This window comes from Sebastes umbrosus, chromosome 4 (assembly GCF_015220745.1).
Source record: "Sebastes umbrosus isolate fSebUmb1 chromosome 4, fSebUmb1.pri, whole genome shotgun sequence".
Taxonomy (NCBI): domain Eukaryota; kingdom Metazoa; phylum Chordata; class Actinopteri; order Perciformes; family Sebastidae; genus Sebastes; species Sebastes umbrosus.
In genome coordinates, this window is record NC_051272.1 from 10,160,473 (window position 1) to 10,182,122 (window position 21,650).

Sequence of the window (21,650 nt, forward strand, 5' to 3'; positions counted from 1 at the left end):
AGCAAAGCAGTGTACTGCTGTGGACGAACTAACACTTTAAAACAACAAAGTCACACAATAAAACAAACAAACTGATCGAGGCAGCGATAGACCAGCAACTCTTGTGTTCTGCGAGATAAAATGACAAAGGAGTCTGGTGGCTTTGAAGAGAGCATAGATACTGGGGGCGTGCCAACCGCCATCTACTGTAGGTAATACACTGACTATGGATAAGTACCTCATACAACCCCACTGAGAAACAGCTGAACTATCTAATGTCTGTGTCTATTTAGACCTTTTCCAGGGTTTTTGAAAATGCTTCAATTCTCTAAACTTTCAAAGTCATTTCATGAATACGTTGTGGTTGCATCAACATCTTTTGCTTCTCCACCCAAAGTAAAACATTTCTACGTATTTCTTTAAACATGAATGATGTCCTGTTAGATGGCGACCATTTTGCAGCATTTCCAGAAGGTGACCTCCAGCGAGCAGAAGGCTTCCTGTCCTCAGCAGCTCGTCGCCGTGACGAAAAGATGGACCAGTCACATGGAGGGTTTGTTAGCCAATCACATGCCATACCCCTGCGTTGTCATGACTGTCCCGGAGGAAGCTGCTCTCTATGGTAACGTTCAGCAGGTCAGTCTCAGTGAATCACATGTGATCACAACTTTATGCTGTCATGCTTCGCTGTAGGTTTTTAAATCCTAAAATATCTGTTTTACTCAACAACATTTAAGATGTAAAAAAGATCCAAAAAATGCAGTTAAATAACTTTATTTTGTTATTAAGACTGATGAAACTGATCTAATAATGTTGATCACATTTCATAATACAGATCTAAACCCAAGCCTTGCAATTCTGAAAAAAAACGGTTAATTAGAAAGTTAATTTCCTTATTTCAAGATCAAAATAATTGTGAATTTCTCCAAACTGTGTGGATAACTGCAGATTGTTATATTTCAACATGTTCTACACTGATTGTAAGACTACTTACATATAAAATGTGCAGTAAAGCCGCTGTCATAAGTGGTAGTGCAGACTATCGTTCAGCTGTAAGTTGTGATGTCTGATGAGATTCTCAGTTTAAGGAAATGTTTGTCTTCCTGCAGATCATCCTCATGACTCTAGAGAGCAGTAAGATGTCGGTACTGTTGGGTCCGTTGGATTTCACCCCCAAAGTCGGCCAGAAGACTCTGATCGTAGCCAACTCTGCTCAGGAGGTTGAAGACGTGTTCAAGGTGAAACGCCAGCTTCCGTTTATGCTGTACATTCCTGTGATTGGATCTTTAATTTAGGACCAGTGAGCCCAACAGATTAAAAAAACTACACACAGTGTATGTCTCATCCTACTGTGAAGTACACTGTGTCCATACTAGCCTCTAGTACAGTGTCTTATTAGCAAGTGGCAAATCCTCTCTCATTACCACTCTCCATCAACATGCCTGATGTACAGATGGAGTGCACTGATAGTGGAAAGAGAAACCAAAGTGCAGTTTTCCTTGAATTAACAGTGTCTCTTGTAACCTTCAGGCTGTGAGCAACAAATCAGCATTCTGCTTCAAGACCCACGAGGGGTTAACACACCAGTTTGACTTCGTCATCCAGCAGTGGAGGAAAGACATCGGCCCCGGCACTCACGTTATTCTGGGTAAATTAAACGTATCTATAAGGAAAAATTATCCATGGACGCGTACACAGACAGCTGTTGACACCACGGAAGCGTGGTAGTTCTGTATATACTGTCAGTTCTGTGTGTACTGTCCGCTTGGAGGACGCGTTCCACACATGCGCAGTAGATTGATATGCTGCCACTTGTAGCGTAGTGGCTGCACGATCACAAAAAATTGCCAGTACGCGGACATAGAGCCTACGCGAAGACCCCTCAAAGAGACACACAAAGACCACAGAGAGACTCAAATTGACCATAAAGAGACTTAAAATGACCATAAAGAGTCACAAAATGACCATAAAGACCATAAAGAGACTTAAAATGACCACAAAGAGACATAAAATGACCACAAAGAGACTCAAAATGACCACACACAGACTGAAAATGACCACAACAAGACACAAAATGACCACAAAGACCATAAAGAGACTTAAAATGACCACAAAGAAACACAAAATGTCGAAATGACAAAATTTACGTCACGTGGACCCTTGCAGATGCGCAAAGTATAACTTTGGCTTGACAGTGCTGCTGTTGTTTCATTTTTGTTGTGTTTGACCTTTGACCTCTAGTGATCACCTCCGAGTGTCTGAAGTGTCTGGGAATCAGAGATGCGACTTGTGTCGTCCACTATGGCTTCCCCACTTCCCCCAAAGTATTCGGCGGCCGACTCTTCTGTATGGCCGACAACTTCAGGAACCTTTCTGAACGAGTGAGAACAGACAAGTCTTTTATTCATCCACATAACCACAGTTTCAGTCTCAACGTGTGTCCCGGGGGAAATTTGTGTTTTCATTTCTCTGATTTGTTTTCCGAGGCTTCCTCCCAGGATCCGACAGAGAGCCACCCTCATCCCACCAGGTCGGTGCTGCTGATCTCTGAGAGGAACGCCTGTCATGTGGTCGGGATATTGCGTTACCTGGGGCGAACCAACGCCACGCTGCCCCTGGAGCTGCTGTCCTTCGCCCAGGGCGTCCATGTGGCCCGGGAGGACCAGAAGACCAACAAGCCTCTCTGCAGCTACCTTAAGAGCTTTGGAGTCTGCAGGTCAGCTTTCCGACTTCTTCAAATAACGATAAACTGCTCTGTTGTTTATATTTTTGATATATCTGTTGATATTTGATATGGTGAGCTCAATGTTTAATCTTTAGTCTATAATCTGTAAAGGCAACAACAAAACAGATATTTAGCTGTATGGGCTGCTCAGTAGAGATGCACAGATCGATCAGACAGTAACGTCTCAAATGTAAGTTATTTATGAGTCAATGTTTTATTGTGAACATACATTTGAATGAACATTTTCCATGAAAGAATTGTTGCAAAAATGTTTGTGCATGCTGTCAATTATAGATCTAGAAAGAAAATCGGAATCAGCACGTCAGACTTTAAAAAAATAAGAATTAGCCCAAGAAAACTGCATCGGTGCATCTCTACTGCGCTGTATAATCAACACATAGGATGACCCAGTGGATTTTTAACCACAGAGCTGAAACAATCAGTTCATTAATTGACATATTTTCTGACATTTTAGAAATGAAAAAATACACATTTGTAGCTTGGATCCATGTGTTATGGTTGAAATCCATTGTCCCAGGTCTAGCTCAGTTTGGGGGAAAATAGCTTCTGGTTCATTACGGATTTAAAATATTTTTTGATAAAATAAACAATTAGCCCCATAATGTGATTGTGTGTTTTCCTCTGCAGAGACAGCATTGTGTGTCCCGACCGTCACAGATTAATTTCCCATCTGGATCAGTCGGTGCTTCCTGCCTCAGGAGTCATAGAGGTGAGGACATTCTCATCTTTGTCTCTACTCTGCTGTGTGAACTTGTTCATCCATCAGACACTTCAGCCCAGAGAACACTGCTTTACAGATCTTCTTTATTTACAGAAAAGCAAATCAAATAAACAAGAATGAATTAGTGCTTTGTCGTCTGCACTTGTAGTAAATGTCTCGCCGTGTTGTGTCCGGTGCTCCCAGGTTGTGCCTCTCTACATTAAGACGGCATCAGTGTTCTACGGTCGTATTGTCCAGAAGGACGGAGGCTTCCAGAGCATGGCGTCTGAGATGACTTCTTACTATGCCGACAAGAAACCTGGAGCCGAGGAGATGCTGGAGGGAGGCTTATACGCCGTGCAGGAGGACGAGGTCTTCCACAGGTCTGACATGAAATCTAAATACACTGACGGAGACCATTTTGTTCACGACACTTGAAGCCCAAATGCTGTTTTTATTAAGATATTCTCTGTTAGTGAAGGCAAGTAACCAGTATCTATGTTTGTTAGTGTCTGCTAAATGAGGCTGCTGGTTAGTTAGCAGGCTACCAGCTCGCTCAGGCTGTTTTTATGTCTCCGCGCCGGTGACTGCCGCGGCTGGAGGCATTATGTTTTCAGGAGCGCCCTATTCGATTCTTCCTGTGCAAATGTTTTGACTTTAATCCTTCCTCTGAACGCAAAGTTACTTCTGAAGCATCCGCTAAGAAAGCTAACCTTCCTAGCTGCTGCTCCGTTGCTATGGTCTCTCCCCTTTCCTGCCCCCCTACGTAAAACGCATCGCTTCTGGTGCGACAGCGCGGGAAAGTCGCCACAGACACCACAACTCTGGTATACTGCGAAATAAAGAGAGCTTTCCCTGGCGGCGATGGGCTTAAACAACATTGTGTGAACTTGTTTGGCAAGGGCTTGAATGTAACATGTGTTCATTTATATGTAAGTCACTCTAGCTTTAATGTTAGTTTTTTACTGGTTTATCAGCTGAAGCTTATTTTACTTTCAACATCAGTGCAAGTCTGTCTGGATTAGATCACCACAGATAAATGTATGTAATGTCAGTGTGTGCTCCCTGCGGCAGGGTGAAGATGCTGTCTGTCCCAGACAGAGGTGAACGGCTGTTTTTCAGCGTCATGGTTCGGTTCATTGATGTGGGTAAGGAGGAGGAGGTCAAATCCCATCAGGTCCTCCAGCTCCCGGAGCAGTTTCACTCTCTGCCCGGCCAGGCCGTGGAGATCATCGTCTGCCGGGTCAAACCAGTCGACGCCGAGACCGACTGGCACCCCAAGGTTTGCTGCTCACCGCCTCACTTTGCTCTCAAATACACGGACACATCTCCACTATTCCTGTAATTAGTTTTCTCTATTCATTTACTAGTAGCTGGAGAATACAGTATGCCAGAAGGTGTTTTTAAAGCCCACTTACAGTGACCTCATGACCCTGATCAAATCAGTAAATGTCCTAAAAACACTGCAGCTTATAAACCTATGTATAATCACCTCCATTAACCACAAGCTCCAGGTGTTCAACAGGACTAACACGGTGAACAGTTCATCAGCTGGCAGAACTCGGCTTGGGCGGTATTACGATATACCAGGATATTTAGAAATCCTGTCCATAGGATTTTCCATACGTAATAAATACAGACGCTGTGCTTTCTATGATGCTGTATTGTAGTGCCCAGCACGCGCCACCAGAGGTCGGTCTCTATGGTGGAACAGACAGAAAGATGGCCACTGAGTGTTTTGGGATTAGTCTTCTTTAAACTACAAAAGCAGTTTAATAGCCACATGCCAGTCTGCGACCACCACCCGCACATCCTCTCCATTCAGCTCACTGATGTGTCGGTACCGTCGGTACCCAGTGTTTGCAGTCGAGAGTGAGTGAGTTTGACGTTATCAGTAATGTTATAGCTGTGAACGTAGCAGTGCAGTGTGTGTACAGTTTAGGCCATTTGTCAGTGAATAAATGCTACTTTCAAACAGGCCTCATAAACAACTAACTGGTTTAAAAGATGAGATAAGTTACAGACATGTACCACGAACTTTCTTTGGCCCTGATTAACCTGCTGCACATCTAAAACTCAATTGTGATTGGTGGAGGTAAAAAAAAAATGTTTTTTCACATTTATTGGGTCACTGGAGAGATCTATATTTTTTTCTACGTTTATAACATTTTTAAATGACCAAAAAACAAGATACAAAACAAGAAGAGGAGAATTTGAATGAGGTTATCAGGTTTTTGGAAACTGTTGAATACAGTGAAAAATGTCAAGTCTGTTAATCTGTTTTAGAGCTTTTCAGAAGATTTCTGTGTGGCAGCTAGAAACTACAGACGTTCAAAATGTTCAGAATTGAGTTTTAGCCTTCTTTAAAAATGTCCTCAGTATTGAGTTAATTAAACTTACACACACACAGTATTAAATCTGCAGGGGTTAGTGCTCAGATTTATGGCTTCCACTGATCAGTCCTGTGTAAATCAAGCAGTCATGTGGTGGTTATGTGATTGGATAATTTTTTTTGGCTCACAGGTCACCAGAGTGATCAACAAGAAGATCCGAGGCCTGCAGCACCGAGCCAGAGTGGTTCTCAGTCTGGGAAATACTGTTTTTGTTGATCCCATGGTGAGTTTTTACCTGTCAAGCATCTCCTCAGTCAGTCAGTGGGTTACTGATGGACACATAAAGTATCTGAATTAAAGGGTAACTTTAAATGCCCCAGCTTGCCCCAATAAAATTACAGTACAGCTTGTGAACAGCTGCCGTCTACAGTGCTCTCCCTCAATACTGGACCAATTTCAGAAATTGTTGTCCATATTGGTCGGTTAGACAAAAACATGGGAAAATAGGGTTGAAAAATACCAAAGTTACCGTTTAATAACAAGATTTCTTAGGTACTTTAGACTGTCCACTTTTTATATTTTAAGGTTTCTCCAAAAAACTCCAAAGTAGATGAAAATGATTTTGTCAGCTCATGTCAGTCACTTTAATAAGTCTAATGTTGGACTGGACTGTTTTGGGTGCAGTTGGCACCAGTAAACCTTTTTTTGTTGTCATCCTTTGGAGGTCCGTGTGACCCAGGTGCCAGGTATGAAAACGGTGATCAATGAATACAGCGTGCAGTCAGAGATCCTGAACACTGAGTGGGGAGTCAGCAACCCGGAGCACCTGGACCTGCTGAGGGCGCTCTGCCAGGAGAGCAAGGCCAGCAGCAACAAGGCGGCGGGTCACATCTCTGGGTAAGGAAACCAACGCTCCGCTGTCCCGGTAGTGGACCGAGTGGTTGGTACATGTAAGAATACATCAGCCACCTTCACTCTGATGATTATTATAGAGCGCGGTCTAGACCTGTTTTATATGAAAAGCTTCTCGAGATAACTTCTGTTGTGATTTGACACTATATAAAAATAAATGTAATTGAATGAATGTTGTGTGTAGGTCGGGGGATGCTCCAGCGTCTCTGGAGGTCAGGATCAACGCTGAAGTGGAAGTTCTGGCTGAAGCCTTCAGAGCAGCCGAGGTCAGTCAGCTCGCTGACCTTCCTCACCTCGAGCCATGTGAGCCTCCTAGTCCAGTGTCTTCAATGATCCAGTCCCTGGTCCCAGCACCACCAGCAGCTGAACTCCACCTGGTCCCAGCACCACCAGCAGCTGAACTCCACCTGGTTCCAGCACCACCAGCAGCTGAACTCAACCTTGTTCCAGCACCACCAGCAGCTGAACGCCACCTGGTCCCAGCACCACCAGCAGCTGAACTCCACCTGGTCCCAGCACCACCAGCAGCTGAACGCCACCTGGTCCCAGCACCACCAGCAGCTGAACTCCACCTGGTTACAGTGTGTGATCAGAAACCCCTGTTGGCCAGCCAGGCTGCTGTTGGACAGAGAAACACCCACACTGCTGATCTGAAGTCAGCTGAGCAGATGATGAGGTTGGTGTCTTCATACTCAAAAAATTAGTTGGTCTTTATTCAGGCTTCAGACATCACAAACATGTTCCAACAATCATTTAGCCTGCCTCCGTCTTTGTATTCAGGGTTTTCCCAACCAGCTCACAGCACCATTTCATCCAAATTTAATATTTTATTTGTGATACGTTAAGAATCCCTTTTATGAATACGAGCCTGGCACTGTCCAACTTGCTTCGTGGTTCACCCCTCTGAGAGTAAACTACATATAAACAACGTCACACAAATATTAAACGTACCAGGAGGTTCAACTGAAAGTCCCTCAGATGGATTAATGTCTCTAGCTTCGGGTTTTTTGGTCATAATTGTGATTTCAATACACAGGATCGTTGAAGGAGGAGAACTTTGCCCCACAACCAACCAGGCTGCTCGTCTCAACCCCGGGGAAAATGGTAAAAATACAGTAAAAGTCTGAACTGTAGATAGACACTGAGAAGCTTCATGTTGCATTTTGAACATGTAGATTATTAGATATAAAAAGCTGTATATTTACTCATACATCACACATTGTTGTCACTACACAAAAAACTGATAAAACCAGATGCTGATAAAATAATAGTTATTATTAAATTTAGTAAATAACAGGTATAGAGTGCTACAGGAACGAGTCCTAAAACCCAGAAATTAGTTAGCATTTTATCACTTCCTGTTCCCTCGTCTGGAAGTCAATGGGTTTTAGTTAGATGGCTGATATTAGGTCTGTGGTTAACACAAGCGGAAGAGATTTTAACATTTTGTTCTACGACATAAAATACATAAATACATATCCCACTTGTGAATTTTGAAGCTTTTATATGTCTTTAAAAAGGCGGTTGCTAACAAGCGGCTAAATGAGACTACTAAATGTCATCACGCCGTTTCGTCCTCCTTTACAGCCTCATTGTGTATACTCGCGTTCATGCAACCATGGTGTAGTTTGTTTATAGTGTAACGTTAGCTTTTTACTTCTAGAGATTACATTCACACTTCAAAAATCATAAAGTGGTGTTCATTTGTGGAGTTTATCTTGCTAAACAAAACATTTAAGTATCGTCTGCAATAATCCAAAACCCAATGGAAAAGTCCCATTGGCTTTCTGTCGAGGGAACCAGGGCGATGCTAACTTCCTGGTTGGCCTACAAAAATATGTCATCCCCGGAGCACTCTATTGTAAGAAGACAACACAAGACTTTGTATCTGCTTCCACATTTAGAAAAATTACATGCAAAAACAGAATTGTTTTTAGTGAACCTGAGACAAACATTGTGGTTGTTAATCTTCTCTTAAACCTGTTCCTGTGTTCAGGTGTTTCTGCAGGAGACGATCAGAGCAGCAGCCAGCAGCTCATCAGCACTAATGAGATGGACTGTGACGAGTCCACAAAAAGGTACAAGATGGCTGATCTGGATAGTAAAAGAAAACTTCCTACTACAACTTCTGTACTTGCCTTTGAAAGCCTGCAGTAGATGTTCCAGACTGCACAAGTGGGACTACAGTTGTTTATTGTCTCTAAATCAGTGGTTCCCAACCTATTTTCCTTGAATCACCCTACTTGTGTCTAAGAAAAGCTGAGCCCCTCCCGACATAATCACCCTAAAAAATATTACAAATCCTTGAACAAAATCCTTAATTTTCTTTTTTTTATCAAGTCAACTTTCTTTAATGAATAGAACTCGTCAGTTTTGTCAACATAAATAAAGTTATGACGTCTTGACGGATTGGTCAAGCGAATGCAGATACATAATATGATTTTTTTTTTTGTAGCAACTTATTTCATTTACTATGACAACGTTAGAGCTGAAATAGATATTTTGCAATTGAGGGTTTAAATAAATGTAATGTGTGGTGCTGTTAGATTGCTGCTAGACTGCCCCGTTAATACAAACGCAGGCCTCGCTTTGTGTGCGTCAAACAGGAGAGCAAAAGGGTTTTTGACCGCAGTGAAAATGGTGTTTTTGAAAGGCTAAACACCAACAAATATGGATTGAATATTTTGTTAGATTTTGCTACTAAGTATCAAAAAAATATATCCTTTTAAATAGTTTTATATACAGACTTTTGTATAAATAATCCAGTAAGTGTGTTATTATGATTTTAGTTATACATGAGCAAATCTAATTTTGCCAACCTCATAACAGACTAATCCTGGCGCACCCCCTGTGATCTTTGGCGCCCCCCTAAGAGGGGCCAAGACCCCAGGCTGGGAACCACTGCTATAAACGACATTTTAATTTGAGGTGGAGATTCATTTTAAAACGTATTTGTTTCCCCTCCGGTTTCAGTTTCCACCCTCCGGCCCGTTGGTACCAGACATCCGACTCTGTGATTGTGACGGTGAAGCTGACGAACCCTGAGAGCCAGCGCTGTGATTTCTACCCTGACAGAGTCGTTTACAGGTCTGTCAGGAGCAGACCACCAATCGCTCACTTACTTCACACCACATCCAACATTCAGTGGAGCTTTTTATCCAGAGCACTTTACACCGGCGGGAGTGGCTACATGTTTAGCATGGCCAGCGTGTGTGTGAATTAAACACAACATGAGCTTACACCATGGCCAGTGAAAACACTTTTCTCTGCTGGGACAAAGTTATTCTGTGATCTTTTGTTTCTGAGTAATAGAGCTGTTTCTCAGCTAAAGATTTAATCAAATACATATGTGACGCAAAATGTTAGCACAGACGTATGAAGTTAGAGATCACTTTGAGTTCATTCAGGAAAAAAAAGGTTAGCACAAAGGTTGTAACAGTAACTACAGACTGTGATTAGTTCTGAACTGTTTTTTGGCTTAAGCTTCTCAATTACTTTAGCCTGTAATAAAATGTTTTAAAATCAATATTTAGTGTCACATGATTATTATACAACAGTTGGTTGTCGTGACATCAACACCTTAAGGCTGGCCCACACTAAAAGATTTGTCAAATGTTAACAGATGTGTAAAATGTGAGAGAGACCACACATATTGACATGTTCTGTTAAATTGAACAGTTTTGTTCCTATAGTGTGTGTGTGGAGAGAAACCGCTCACCACACACTAACAGATTCAGTCATCAACAAGAGTCCCCACTAAAAAAAACTGAAATCTCGCAAAATCTCCTGTGATCAAACGTGACTTTAGTGTAACCAAACATGGCAGACGACAGGCAGGAAGAATTAGTGATGTTAGTTTTTACTTTGTACTGAAAATTCAGGATGGATGGATGGATGAAGTCCGACACGTTAAATAAACACTAATCAACAAGTTGGTCCTCTATTTCTGAGCCGACGCGCCCATTTGTTTTGGTTTGAGATGCTGGTGCTCGAGTGCGACATTGCGTGTTTCTGAATCTCGTATATAGAACCTTTAAACAAATCAGAGGCACAAACATATTAATTCAACAGGTTCATTTCAGGTCTGAACGGGTGAATTTAAAATTTTAAAAGTAAAGTGAAAATAACACTTTAAGAAAACACACATTTGCTTAATTTTAGTGCTGAAAAGACGATGATTGTCAGTGAAGTTGTTGATTGACATAAAATTGATTGGTAACAATTTTGATAATGAATTAACCATTCATGTCATTTTTTTATGCAACAAATACTAAAAATGATCTGGTTCCAGCTTCTCAAATGTGAGAATTTACTTGTTTTATATCATTATAAACTGACAATTGGTCGAACAAAACAAGATATTTGAAGACATCACCTCGGGTTCTGGGAAGCACTGATCAGTACTTTTCACTGTTTTCTGTTAGTTGTAGCCCTACTAAGTGCACCTACACTGAGGTGGTGGTTGGGAGAATCTGGTTTCAGGCTGAGTAACAAAACCCAAATGAAAAACAGTACGGCACAGTGTGCACAGTGTGTATAGTTGCCTCATACCTGTCACTCTCTGCTGGACTCGGCTTGCTGACTGGTTGATGACTTGAGGGAGGTGATCCTGAGGAGAGGTGAGGACTGACTGAGGTGGACGTTGCCGGCAGAGTGTTTACAGCCTGTGTTTTCATGGAAGGGAACTGAAGTCTCTGACAGTAGATTAGATACCTCTGTGTGTGCAGCATGGTAAAGACAAACCTGGTGTTTCCTCAGTGTGTGTGATCAGGTTGACGCTCTCTTTCTCTGTTGATTGTGTTCAGTGGCAAAGCGAACGGTCGGACCTACAGAGCCGACCTGCATCTTCACGCCAACATCGCTGCTGACAGCTGCTGCTGGGAAATGAAGTGCAATGAGCCGGTCCTCAAACTGGTCAAACAACAGCAGGGATACTGGGAAAGACTCGTCAGGAACAAGGTACTGGAGTATATTTTGTTCAGTCCACAGCAGAAATTAATTTGAATCCTTGGGTTGCCTGTGTAAAAATTAGGGCTGTCGATCGATTCAAATATTTAATCATAATTAATCGCAAATTAATCACACATTTTTTATCTGTTCAAAATGTACCTAAGAGGGAGATTTGTCAAATATTTAATACTCTTATCAACATTGGAGTGGGCAAATATGCTTCTTTATACAAATGTATGTATATATTTATTATTGGAAATCAATTAACAACACAAAACAATGACAAAATATTGTCCAGAAACCCTCACAGGTACTGCATTTAGCATAAAAAAAATGCTCAAATCAAAACAAACTGCAGCCCAACAGACAGCAACAGCTGTCATTGTGTCAGTGTGCTGACTTGACTATGACTTGCCCCAAACTGCATGTGATTATCATAAAGTGGGCATGTCTGTAAAGGGGAGACTCGTGGGTACCCATAGAACCCATTTTCATTCACATATCTTGAGGTCAGAGGTCAAGGGACCCTTTTGAAAATAACCATGACAGTTTTTCCTCGCCAAAATTTAGTGCATGTTTGACAAGCTAAATTAGTATGACATGGTTGGTATCAATGGATTCCTTAGGTTTTCTAGTATGATACCAGTATCTTCACTCTAGCTTTAAACTGACCAACCTAAAAGTTGTAGTTAATGCGTTCAAAAAATTAGTGAAAAATAATCTGTTAAGTAATAAGTGATGAGAAGTTAATTACACAAATCTTGACCATTTTTTTTTGTTTCTGTATATTGTAGATGCCTTTCAGAACTTGCAGAATCTATTTTGAGCTGCACCAAACACACCAAAGAACAAAAATGCCATGATGAACTTAACAAGTCTTAATTCAACAGGATATTTTTGTGAGTTATGACATGGAGCACTTTGAAGAGGATGAAGACAGAACCCCAAATGGTAAGAACCACAATTACTATGTTTACATGCACATTCATATTTCACTATTATAACAAATATGACAATATAGTGAATTTGATGCGGGTCATGTAAACAGCATGTTCTGTGAATTAGGCCTGTGTGATATGTTGATATTATTCAGGTTTTAGGAGCATTCTTTGGACATGTATACAGCTCACAGAGTCTCAGCCTGGGGTTTTTACATCAGTCTCTGACACACGGCCTCTCAGCTCTGTACATTGTACACAAACCAACTAGCCCCAGTTTGCAGAGATGCATGCCCAAAAGAAAAGCACACATTTCTGGTTCGGAAGGAGGTTTTTGTATATGTACAAATATCACAATGCCGAACTTTTCAAGAGGGTGGTTGAAAGAATGAAAAAAGGAGGCTTTGTTCACCACCGGTTACGTTAATCGGAGTATGCACGGCTGCATGTAAACAGAGATATTGGTGGAATATTCATTTTCATTAGCCATGTAAACAGCTTAGGACTATTGTCTTTTTCAGAATAAGGGCAAAAAACTGAATATTTGGTGCATGTAAATGTAGTCACTGAGAACCTGAGAACACCTACATTTGACTGTATAATTTCTGATATTTGAAGATAATGTGAAGTTTACTCTTTGATTCCTGCTGTTCAGCTGTATTTTACTGATGTCTGTACGTTTCACGGTTTGGTCTCCAGGTCTGTGTTTTGTAGCGAACACGGGAAAGGACGACTGGTATGTGAACTCAGAGAGCGGCAGTGAGAGCGACTGAAGATTAAAGACTAAGAAACAAAAACACACCTCATCTTTTCACTTATGTCATGTAGTATTATCTCAGGGCCACAAGAATATTATCATCCTGCTGTGACCTTTGACCTCCTTATTGTTAAATGGATCTGAGAATAGAACCTTCTGCAGTGACTTTATGAACAATCAGGACATAGAAGTAGAATAGGAGTAGAACGGACTTTCCCAAGATAAATCAGTGTAGCAGGACGTTTAGAGCGGCGGATATTTTTATGTGTACCGTTTCCATTGCGACCGTTGTAGCGGGCTAATTTCCGTATAAGCTAAACCAACTTACATAGTAATGCTAAAGAGTAAAGAAGCAAAGAGATGAAACTCTGGTGCCTTTTGGACAAAAGCCGTTAGATAGCGTGCCGCCATTTTTGGAGGCACGTCTGTAAATCAGAGGATCATTTCTTTTAGGTAATTCAACTTCCCAGTAGGAACACTTAAATAGCCCTCATTTAAATCATTATGTCATAAAAGTAGTAAAATGAACTAACAGCTGAATCCAGAGTAATTTCCCTCGGCATAATGAACGTGCATCAGACCCACTGGACTGCACCGCCCTGCATGCTCATATGACATACCCGGTTCTGCCAGCTTCCTGCTAGCTGTATGCGGCTGTAATAATGGATATATTGGCTGTAATTCATCACTTTTATTATCTTATAATATACCCATGGGCTGTATGCTGTAAGCCTGCACCGTGGTGGATGTATTAAGCCTCGGACACACCAGGAATGTCAGGAGCGCGTGGCGGCTGTGTGGCGTGCTGCCTGCGTGATTCACACGTCGGGCGTTCACACCGGCTGCATTTCAGCTGGGTGTCTGCTGCGTGTCTGCTGCTCTCAGCCCTTTCTTTCTACATAGAGTTTGCCTTTTAATGGCCATTTCATTTCATTATAAATATCATTTATATTTATTTTAGACAGAGAAAGGTTAAGAAACGTGTGGTGATTTGTAAATAATAGTAATAATCCACAATTAACACTCCGTACTATATTCATTCATGGAGCTCTCCAAGTCACTGCATGTTCTAGAACACTGTCCGGCACATATTTCAGAATAAAAGCCTTGTGTTAACAAATGAAGGCATTCTGTCCACAGAAAAAAACGCTTGAGGGCTTTTATTTTGAAATGAAAGCAGGAAGTGTTGATTTAAAAATAAGTCTTTACTTTTTTTTCATCTCCGTAACATTTTCTACAGATAGACATCGAAACTGTAGTAATCTTGCTGGTACGATGTCAATATACAGTCAATAGATCACCTTCACTGTCTGTTGCTGCTGTGAGATGCGCGCGGCACACGTCAAAAATAGGCGAGACCTCTATTCTCTAGAAGAGACGCATGCGTCTCACGCGGGCAGTGTGGCTGCTCTAACCTGTTAACACGGACACCGAAATAAAAAACAACAGGTAACGCAGCTGCCACACACTCCTGACGTTCCTGGTGTGTCCGGGCTGTTAACGTCTCTGTTCCCAAACAACCGGCTATCGGCCAGTAGCTAGTAGTGCCTGTAGCATGACATTAATAGAATATAATGGAGTTGTATGCTAAACTGGAAAAACAAAGTTTGGAAACTTGTGTTTGGTCAATTATTTCTCTGTTGTTACAATGCTAATTGGCATAGTATTTTACATCGTTGGAAAGCCTGTTTATTTACCTTCGCAATGATGTCCAACTTGTAAGGATCATGCATTTGTGGGATGAGCAGCACAGCTGATATGTGGGTAGCGCCCAAGAAAAAATTGCCAAAATGCTCCGTCAATGGTTCATTCCTATGAGAGTTGCTCAGTGGTGCATGAAGCCAAAATGGCTCGACTTCCGTCTGGAAAAGTACCCAGATTTTGGCGAAGTAGCTTCCGAGATGATTGGCGGAGTAGCGTCCGCTCGGTCACATGACTTGGTCACGGGGTCCTAATGTCACGCCGTCGTCACGGCTTGCGCTCCAGCCTCGGTCTGTGTCTCACTCACATGAACGGAGGAAGGGAAATAACTCTGGATTCAGCCATTAGTGCGTTTTACAACTTTAAAAACGTATTTTTTTAAAATAAGGGCTATTAGAGTGTTCGTACTGGGGAGTTGATTCACCTCAAAAAAAAATATCCGCTGAGTTACAGACGTCTCTTTCCAAGTGTAAGTCTATGGGAAAAAGTATTTTTGGGCCCAATGCATCACGTGACTAACACGGAAGTTGCAGTACCACCGTTTGGCCACTACAAAAGTCGGGATCGAAGACAGGCGCACTTCCTGGGGGCTTAGTTACAACAAGATAAAACGGAGCTTCTTTTTTTTTTTTTTTTAAATGCTTACATTTGCATGTTTGTTATATAATTGTTCATTAGAGAGGAAATCCATTTAGCTTAGCTTGGTTGACTGCTTCATGTCCACTTTAAAGCATGGTGGAACTAGCAGACAGCTGGTTAGCTAGCCATCGTGCTTATTCTGTCCTGCATTAATGCTACACTGGTTACAGAAAATGAGCTGAACAGCGGACTGGCAGAGAGCCTGCAAATTGCGAAATCTGATGTAAGATCTGCAAAAACTTGCAAAAACTCTTGTGCGACTCGCTGCCCGACAGCCTATCCTAACCTTAACTATTCAAGGTCAATGCCTAACCTTAAATATTTTGCAAGAGTTTCCCAAGTTAGCTGGTTCTCTTTTAACAACTACCGTAGGCTGGTGACCAGCGCTGGGTCTAACGGTCCCTCCGCCTCACTCCCCGCCGCTCCTGAGAAAGACAAGCTACCTCGCTAACTAGCCAGCCATCCATCTCTGGAGCTGCGATCGCTCTCTTCCCCGCGAGCTGTGACCACACTTTATGGTCCCTAATGTCCGTTCTACTCCGATTTTATTTCTATGATTCAGGACCTTGAGGTTTATTCTTTTAGGTAGGTTTCTATGGAGGACCACAAGAGTCATGGAAATAGTAATAAGGCATTTAATTGATTACTTATTAATAAAAATAGAAATTAATAAATGTGTTTACAAATTCATCTATTAATCTATGAATAAATGGACTAAATTACAAAGTAATTAATTATTGACATTTTAATGGTCAATAAAAAGAAGAATTATAAAAAATTATTTAGAAATTAAATATTAATCCATCAATTAATAGTTATAATTAAAATTAGATTTACAGTCAATAATAATATAATAATAAATACATAATTTAAAAATACCTGAATTAATTTATAAATAAATAATGGAATTTAAAAAGCATTCTGAAAATGCAGTTTAAAAAGAGCAATAAATAACTGGATTCACAAATTTAATTAAAAATACACTTGAGCTGGTAAAATGAGGTAAAACAAACCACAGATGTTTAAATTCCATTATTTTCAAATCAATTAATGTATTTTTAAATGATGTGCTTATTGATTGATTATTTTTATTGTGTTTTTGTAAATCTTTTTAAATTGAACCATTTATTGATGGGTTAATATTTAATTTGTAAATTATTTTTATAATTATTTTTATTGCCCATTAAAATGTAAAATAATTAATTACTTTGTAATTTATTTATAGATTAATTAATTAATTTTGAAACAAATGTATTAATTCCTATTTTTATTGTACAATTAGTTATTATATGTGATTTTTATTATGTCTGACTCCAACAAGTATTTTTTTTTTCTCAAGCATAAAGTGAGATGCATTATGACTATCACAGTTTCACGTTACATAAGAGTTCAGCCAAAACTTTGTCTGGAAAAAGGAGTCGAATTTTCTTCCTGGCTCCTCAAACCTGATTTGTTCATTTGTTAAATATTCTCACAGGTCCTGTGAAATTTCTCATTTTTCATCCCCTTTATGTCAGCTGGAGGACAAACTACTAGGAACACCATCAAACTATATGTCAGTACAATGCAACAACACAACCTGCCGTCAATTCAGCAACCAAACAAATATTCAGAAAAGTGCACTGCTAACGTCAGCTGCAGCACATTAAAGAGCTTGTAAACTTACCTACAAATGTCACTTGGGTCTGTTTACATACTGGTGTGGTCCTCACTTTTCAATACTACTGACACTAACTAATACACTGTCTGCTCTGAAGTGAGAATCATAGGACAGAGGGTGTTGTATGCTGTACAGATAGAAATATGACTCAACTTGCACATGGCTTGTAGATACAGAACAAGTTTTTTTTGTTTCGGTTTTCTTTGCAAACTTTGAGAAATTCCAGCTGCTGGACAGTCAAGTGATGTCTAGTCAATTTCATTTATATAGCCATCCATCCATCCATTTTCTTCCGCCTAACCGGGGCTGGGTCGCGGGGGCAGCAAGCTAAGCAGGGTATTCCAGCAGCCCTCTCCCCATCAACGTTTTCCAGCTCTTCCTGGGGGACCCCGAGGTGTTCCCAGGCCAGACAAGATATATAATCTCTCCAGAGTGTTCTGGGTCTACCCAGGGGCCTCTTACCAGTTGGACGTGCCCGAAAAAAACTCCAAGGGGAGGCGTCCAGGAGGCATCCTGATCAGATGCCCAAACCACCTCAGCTGGCCCCTTTCAACGCAAAGGAACAGCGGCAGTACTCCGAGCTCCCTCTGGGCTCCCGAGCTTTATATAGCCCAATATTGCAAATCACAAATTAGCCTGAAAGGGCTTTACAATCAGGGTTGGAAATTAACACCAGCCACCAGCTAAATGCTGGTAAAATATGCAAGTGGCTGCTAAATTTGCTTCACTCAACAGCCGGAGTGGCTGGTAGATTTTTTAATCCACCAGCCACAGTGGCAGGTTCAACACTGTTTGCAATCTGTATATCATACAACACCCTCTATCATTAGAGCCTCCATTTGGATAAGGAAAAACTCCCCAAAATAAAACTTTAACAGGGAAAAAAAATGGAAGAAAAATGCTTTTTTGTTTTACTTTAAAGCCCTTTGTTTTGTGATAAGTATATGTTTATACTTGTTGTTAGTAGCTCCAAAGGTATTTTGTTCATTTTGTATTGTTGCAAAAAATATTCACCCTTGAGACTTTTGAAATTAGTTCTTGTACCACAAAATCTTGTGAAAATTACATGATCTGGATTTGTTTTCCCAGTAAAGACACTGTTTTTGCTGTCACATTAAAGAGTTATGGCGCTTATATGTTTTAAGTTTTAAGAAATGCTTGAAAGCCTCTCCAAAAAGTGCAGTGTTTTAAGTTGATCCAGCAATTTTTGGGTTGATACCATTTGTTATACAGATTTGGTGCTAAGTTTAACCATTTTTTACCACTGGAGAATTGATAAAAAATGATCAATAATCCCTCTAAAATACCACATTACGACACTGAGACCTTGAGGAACACCACAGAAAAAGCCATGCTGTGATTTGATATCAAAAACTTTTGACATTTGGAGATTTCTGCAAGAATTGCATTTTTTGGCGGTTGGATGGCAAGCACGGGTTGTTCAGAAACCCCCTTATTGTCAATCTAGCTACGAAAGCCATCCATTCTCTGAATACTCTAGGTCTCTAGTTTGTGTTTCATGAGGCTGTGATTATCCTAGAGGTCACCATAGGTCATTTTATACAGTGAGGTCAAGTTTAAAAAATGGTCTCACTACAGTGAAATGGCTCCTATGGGGACTAACATCATCACACATGAATACAGTTGGGCTCATTGGATCCACAAGAGTCTCAGCTTTACAGTGATACACAATTTATGTAATTCAAGACTGTTTGGGGACCCTTTTTTGCAGAAATATTCAAATACACCAATTTAGAATAGGATATATAAATATTATACTGCACTCAAAAAAACACATGTGATTATCATAAAGTGGGCATGTCTGTAAAGGGGAGACTCGTGGGTACCCATAGAACCCATTTTCATTCACATATCTTGAGGTCAGAGGTCAAGGGACCCCTTTGAAAATGGCCATGCCAGTTTTTCCTCGCCAAAATTAAGTACAAGTTTGTAGTGTGATTTATCCTTCCCAACAAGCTATGGTTGGTACTAATGGATTCTTCAGGTTTTCTAGTTTCATATGTTATCTAAATGGTCACTCTACCTCTAAAACTGAACCTGCTAGAGCCTCTGAAAGACAGTAAAGTCGGATCTCTCAGAGGGTTAAAGATTAGCTAGAAAGGAAATAACTGTACCAGTTATACTTGGGAAAGGAGAAGGAAAAGCGGTGATTAAAAGGAAAGGAGTAGAGATATGCCAGAAAAGATGGGAGGAGGTCCAGAAAGGAAGGGGATATTACAGAATACAAAAGTCAGTCATAACAAAGAAATATAAAGAAAAGGAACAGAAGGGAGGAAATCATCATAACAAGACAGACTGGATCACACAGGTCTTAATGGCACTTTGGCTTTAATGGGGGAAAAGAAACAGCGGCAAGAGTGGGGATTGTGGTGTTAAAGAAAATGTGCAGCATATCCTAATTCATTGTAAAAAGTATGAGGCTGAAAGACGAAGACTACAGGACCAAGTCAGAGAGGAGGGACGGGACTGGGATTTGATTGGGATACTGGGAACAGAGGGTGAGGGGGTTGACGGCACCTGGAAGGCACTAGTAACTGTTTTTTTTTAATTGAGAAATTGACATTACAATATGGCATCGTACAGAACAGTCCACATCTACAAGGGAACAGACAAGCCTGGAAATTGGCGTACAGTGCATAAGAGTGTGGATGAAAAAAAGAGAAAAAACAAAAACAAAAGTAAGGGAATGTGTGAATAGTGCTAATAGTGCTATAGGGGTTCTCTGTACGGTTAAGGTCCACAACTAACATTGAAAGCTTCAAAGCATCCTTTTTCTTCATACGTTTCAGAGATGAAAAGTAAAGACACAGCTCCTTATGGAAAACATAGAAATTTGGTCTTGATTTCAGGAATCTAGTTTTATGTATAAAAAACTTTCCAAGAATGATTATGGAATTGATTGCCAGGTCATGTAACCGGATCTTTCACAACTATACCAAATATAACAATTTCCTTTGTTTGATTAGAAAAATTTACAAATTTAGTGGACTATTATTATTATTTATATTATATTTATTATATTATATTATTATTTAGGCACAATTAATGTTCTTAAGAGACACAGGATTGGTGGGTAGAATTTAAGAGTAGCAGTAATGTGTAAAATGACATGATGTTACACACTTGTACAGTAGACAAGGCAAGGCAGCTTTATTTGTAGAGCACATTTCAGCAACAGGGCAATTCAGAAAGCTTTACATAAACATTCAAGAACATTGCGACAAAGTGCAAAAGAACATTAAGACATAATTAAAACAGTTATAAAAACATTAAAGATTAGAAAATAAAAACAAGTTAAAAATAGAAGCTAAAATAGAGTATAACACACAAGAGTAAAAGCTCTTGTGCAGTATAAGATCATTATCTGGTTTAATAAAAGGCAGCAGCAAACAGGAAAGTTGTAAGCTTTGTTTTAAAAGAACTCAGAGTTGGAGTTGGTCCTGCAGGTTTCTGGGAGCTTGTTTCAAATATTTGGCGCATAAAAACTGAACGCTGCTTCTGCATGTTTAGTTCCGACTAAACATGCAGAAAGTCTCTATTCTATTCTCTATTCTCTATTAATTACTTAAGGGCAACAGGAATAATGAAGATAATTTAATTATTATTAATATTGTTATTATTAATAATTATTTATTTTATTTTATTTTTTATTTGTTTGTTTGTTTTTTTATTATTTATTTATTTTATTTGTATTTATTTTTTTCCAATCTACTGCTCCACACTCCAGTCCAGTAGGTGGCGGTATTTTATGACTTCATTCTAGTAACATTATGACTTTATTCTCGTAATATTATGTCTTTATTCTAGTAACATGACTTTATTTTCATAATATAATGACTTTATTCTCGTAATAATATGACTGTATTCTCGTAATATTATGTCTTTATTCTAGTAACATTATGACTTTATTCTCATAATAATATGACTGTATTCTCGTAATATTGTCTTTATTCTAGTAACATTATGACTTTATTCTCGTAATAATATGACTGTATTCTCGTAATATTATGTCTTTATTCTAGTAACATTATGACTGTATTCTCGTAATATTATGTCTTTATTCTAGTAACATGACTTTATTCTCGTTATATTACGACTTTTTTTCTCGTTAAATTATGACTATATTATCGTAATATTATGGCAACAGGAATAATGGAGATAATTTAATTATTAGTAGTATTATAATTATTGTTATTATTATTAAAAATTATTAACAAAAAATATTTGTTTTAATTTATTTTTTTATTATTATTATTTTTTTTTCCTGCCAATCTCCTGCTCCACACTCTAGTAGTCCAGTAGGTGGTGGTAATG

The 21,650-nt window shown here is 39.8% G+C and overlaps 1 protein-coding gene across 7 annotated transcripts in view; it reads left to right on the plus strand.

Moving 5' to 3' along the window:
- tdrd12 (tudor domain containing 12) overlaps positions 1 to 13,786 on the plus strand; it is a 36,783-nt gene extending 22,997 nt beyond the window's left edge. For 6 of the 7 annotated variants that reach the window (XM_037766518.1, XM_037766520.1, XM_037766521.1 and 3 more), the window contains 17 exons: positions 424 to 615; positions 1,089 to 1,217; positions 1,510 to 1,627; positions 2,221 to 2,360; positions 2,466 to 2,695; positions 3,353 to 3,434; positions 3,630 to 3,808; positions 4,500 to 4,707; positions 5,949 to 6,041; positions 6,483 to 6,655; positions 6,855 to 7,346; positions 7,707 to 7,774; positions 8,667 to 8,748; positions 9,644 to 9,757; positions 11,476 to 11,629; positions 12,511 to 12,571; positions 13,258 to 13,786. In XM_037766518.1, the coding sequence (XP_037622446.1) occupies positions 424 to 615; positions 1,089 to 1,217; positions 1,510 to 1,627; positions 2,221 to 2,360; positions 2,466 to 2,695; positions 3,353 to 3,434; positions 3,630 to 3,808; positions 4,500 to 4,707; positions 5,949 to 6,041; positions 6,483 to 6,655; positions 6,855 to 7,346; positions 7,707 to 7,774; positions 8,667 to 8,748; positions 9,644 to 9,757; positions 11,476 to 11,629; positions 12,511 to 12,571; positions 13,258 to 13,331 (2,589 nt within the window). In that variant the 3' untranslated portion in view covers positions 13,332 to 13,786. The remainder of the gene's footprint in view (positions 1 to 423; positions 616 to 1,088; positions 1,218 to 1,509; positions 1,628 to 2,220; positions 2,361 to 2,465; positions 2,696 to 3,352; positions 3,435 to 3,629; positions 3,809 to 4,499; positions 4,708 to 5,948; positions 6,042 to 6,482; positions 6,656 to 6,854; positions 7,347 to 7,706; positions 7,775 to 8,666; positions 8,749 to 9,643; positions 9,758 to 11,475; positions 11,630 to 12,510; positions 12,572 to 13,257) is intronic. The other variant, XM_037766525.1, reaches the window with a different exon arrangement.
- Positions 13,787 to 21,650: the final 7,864 nt, after the last annotated feature.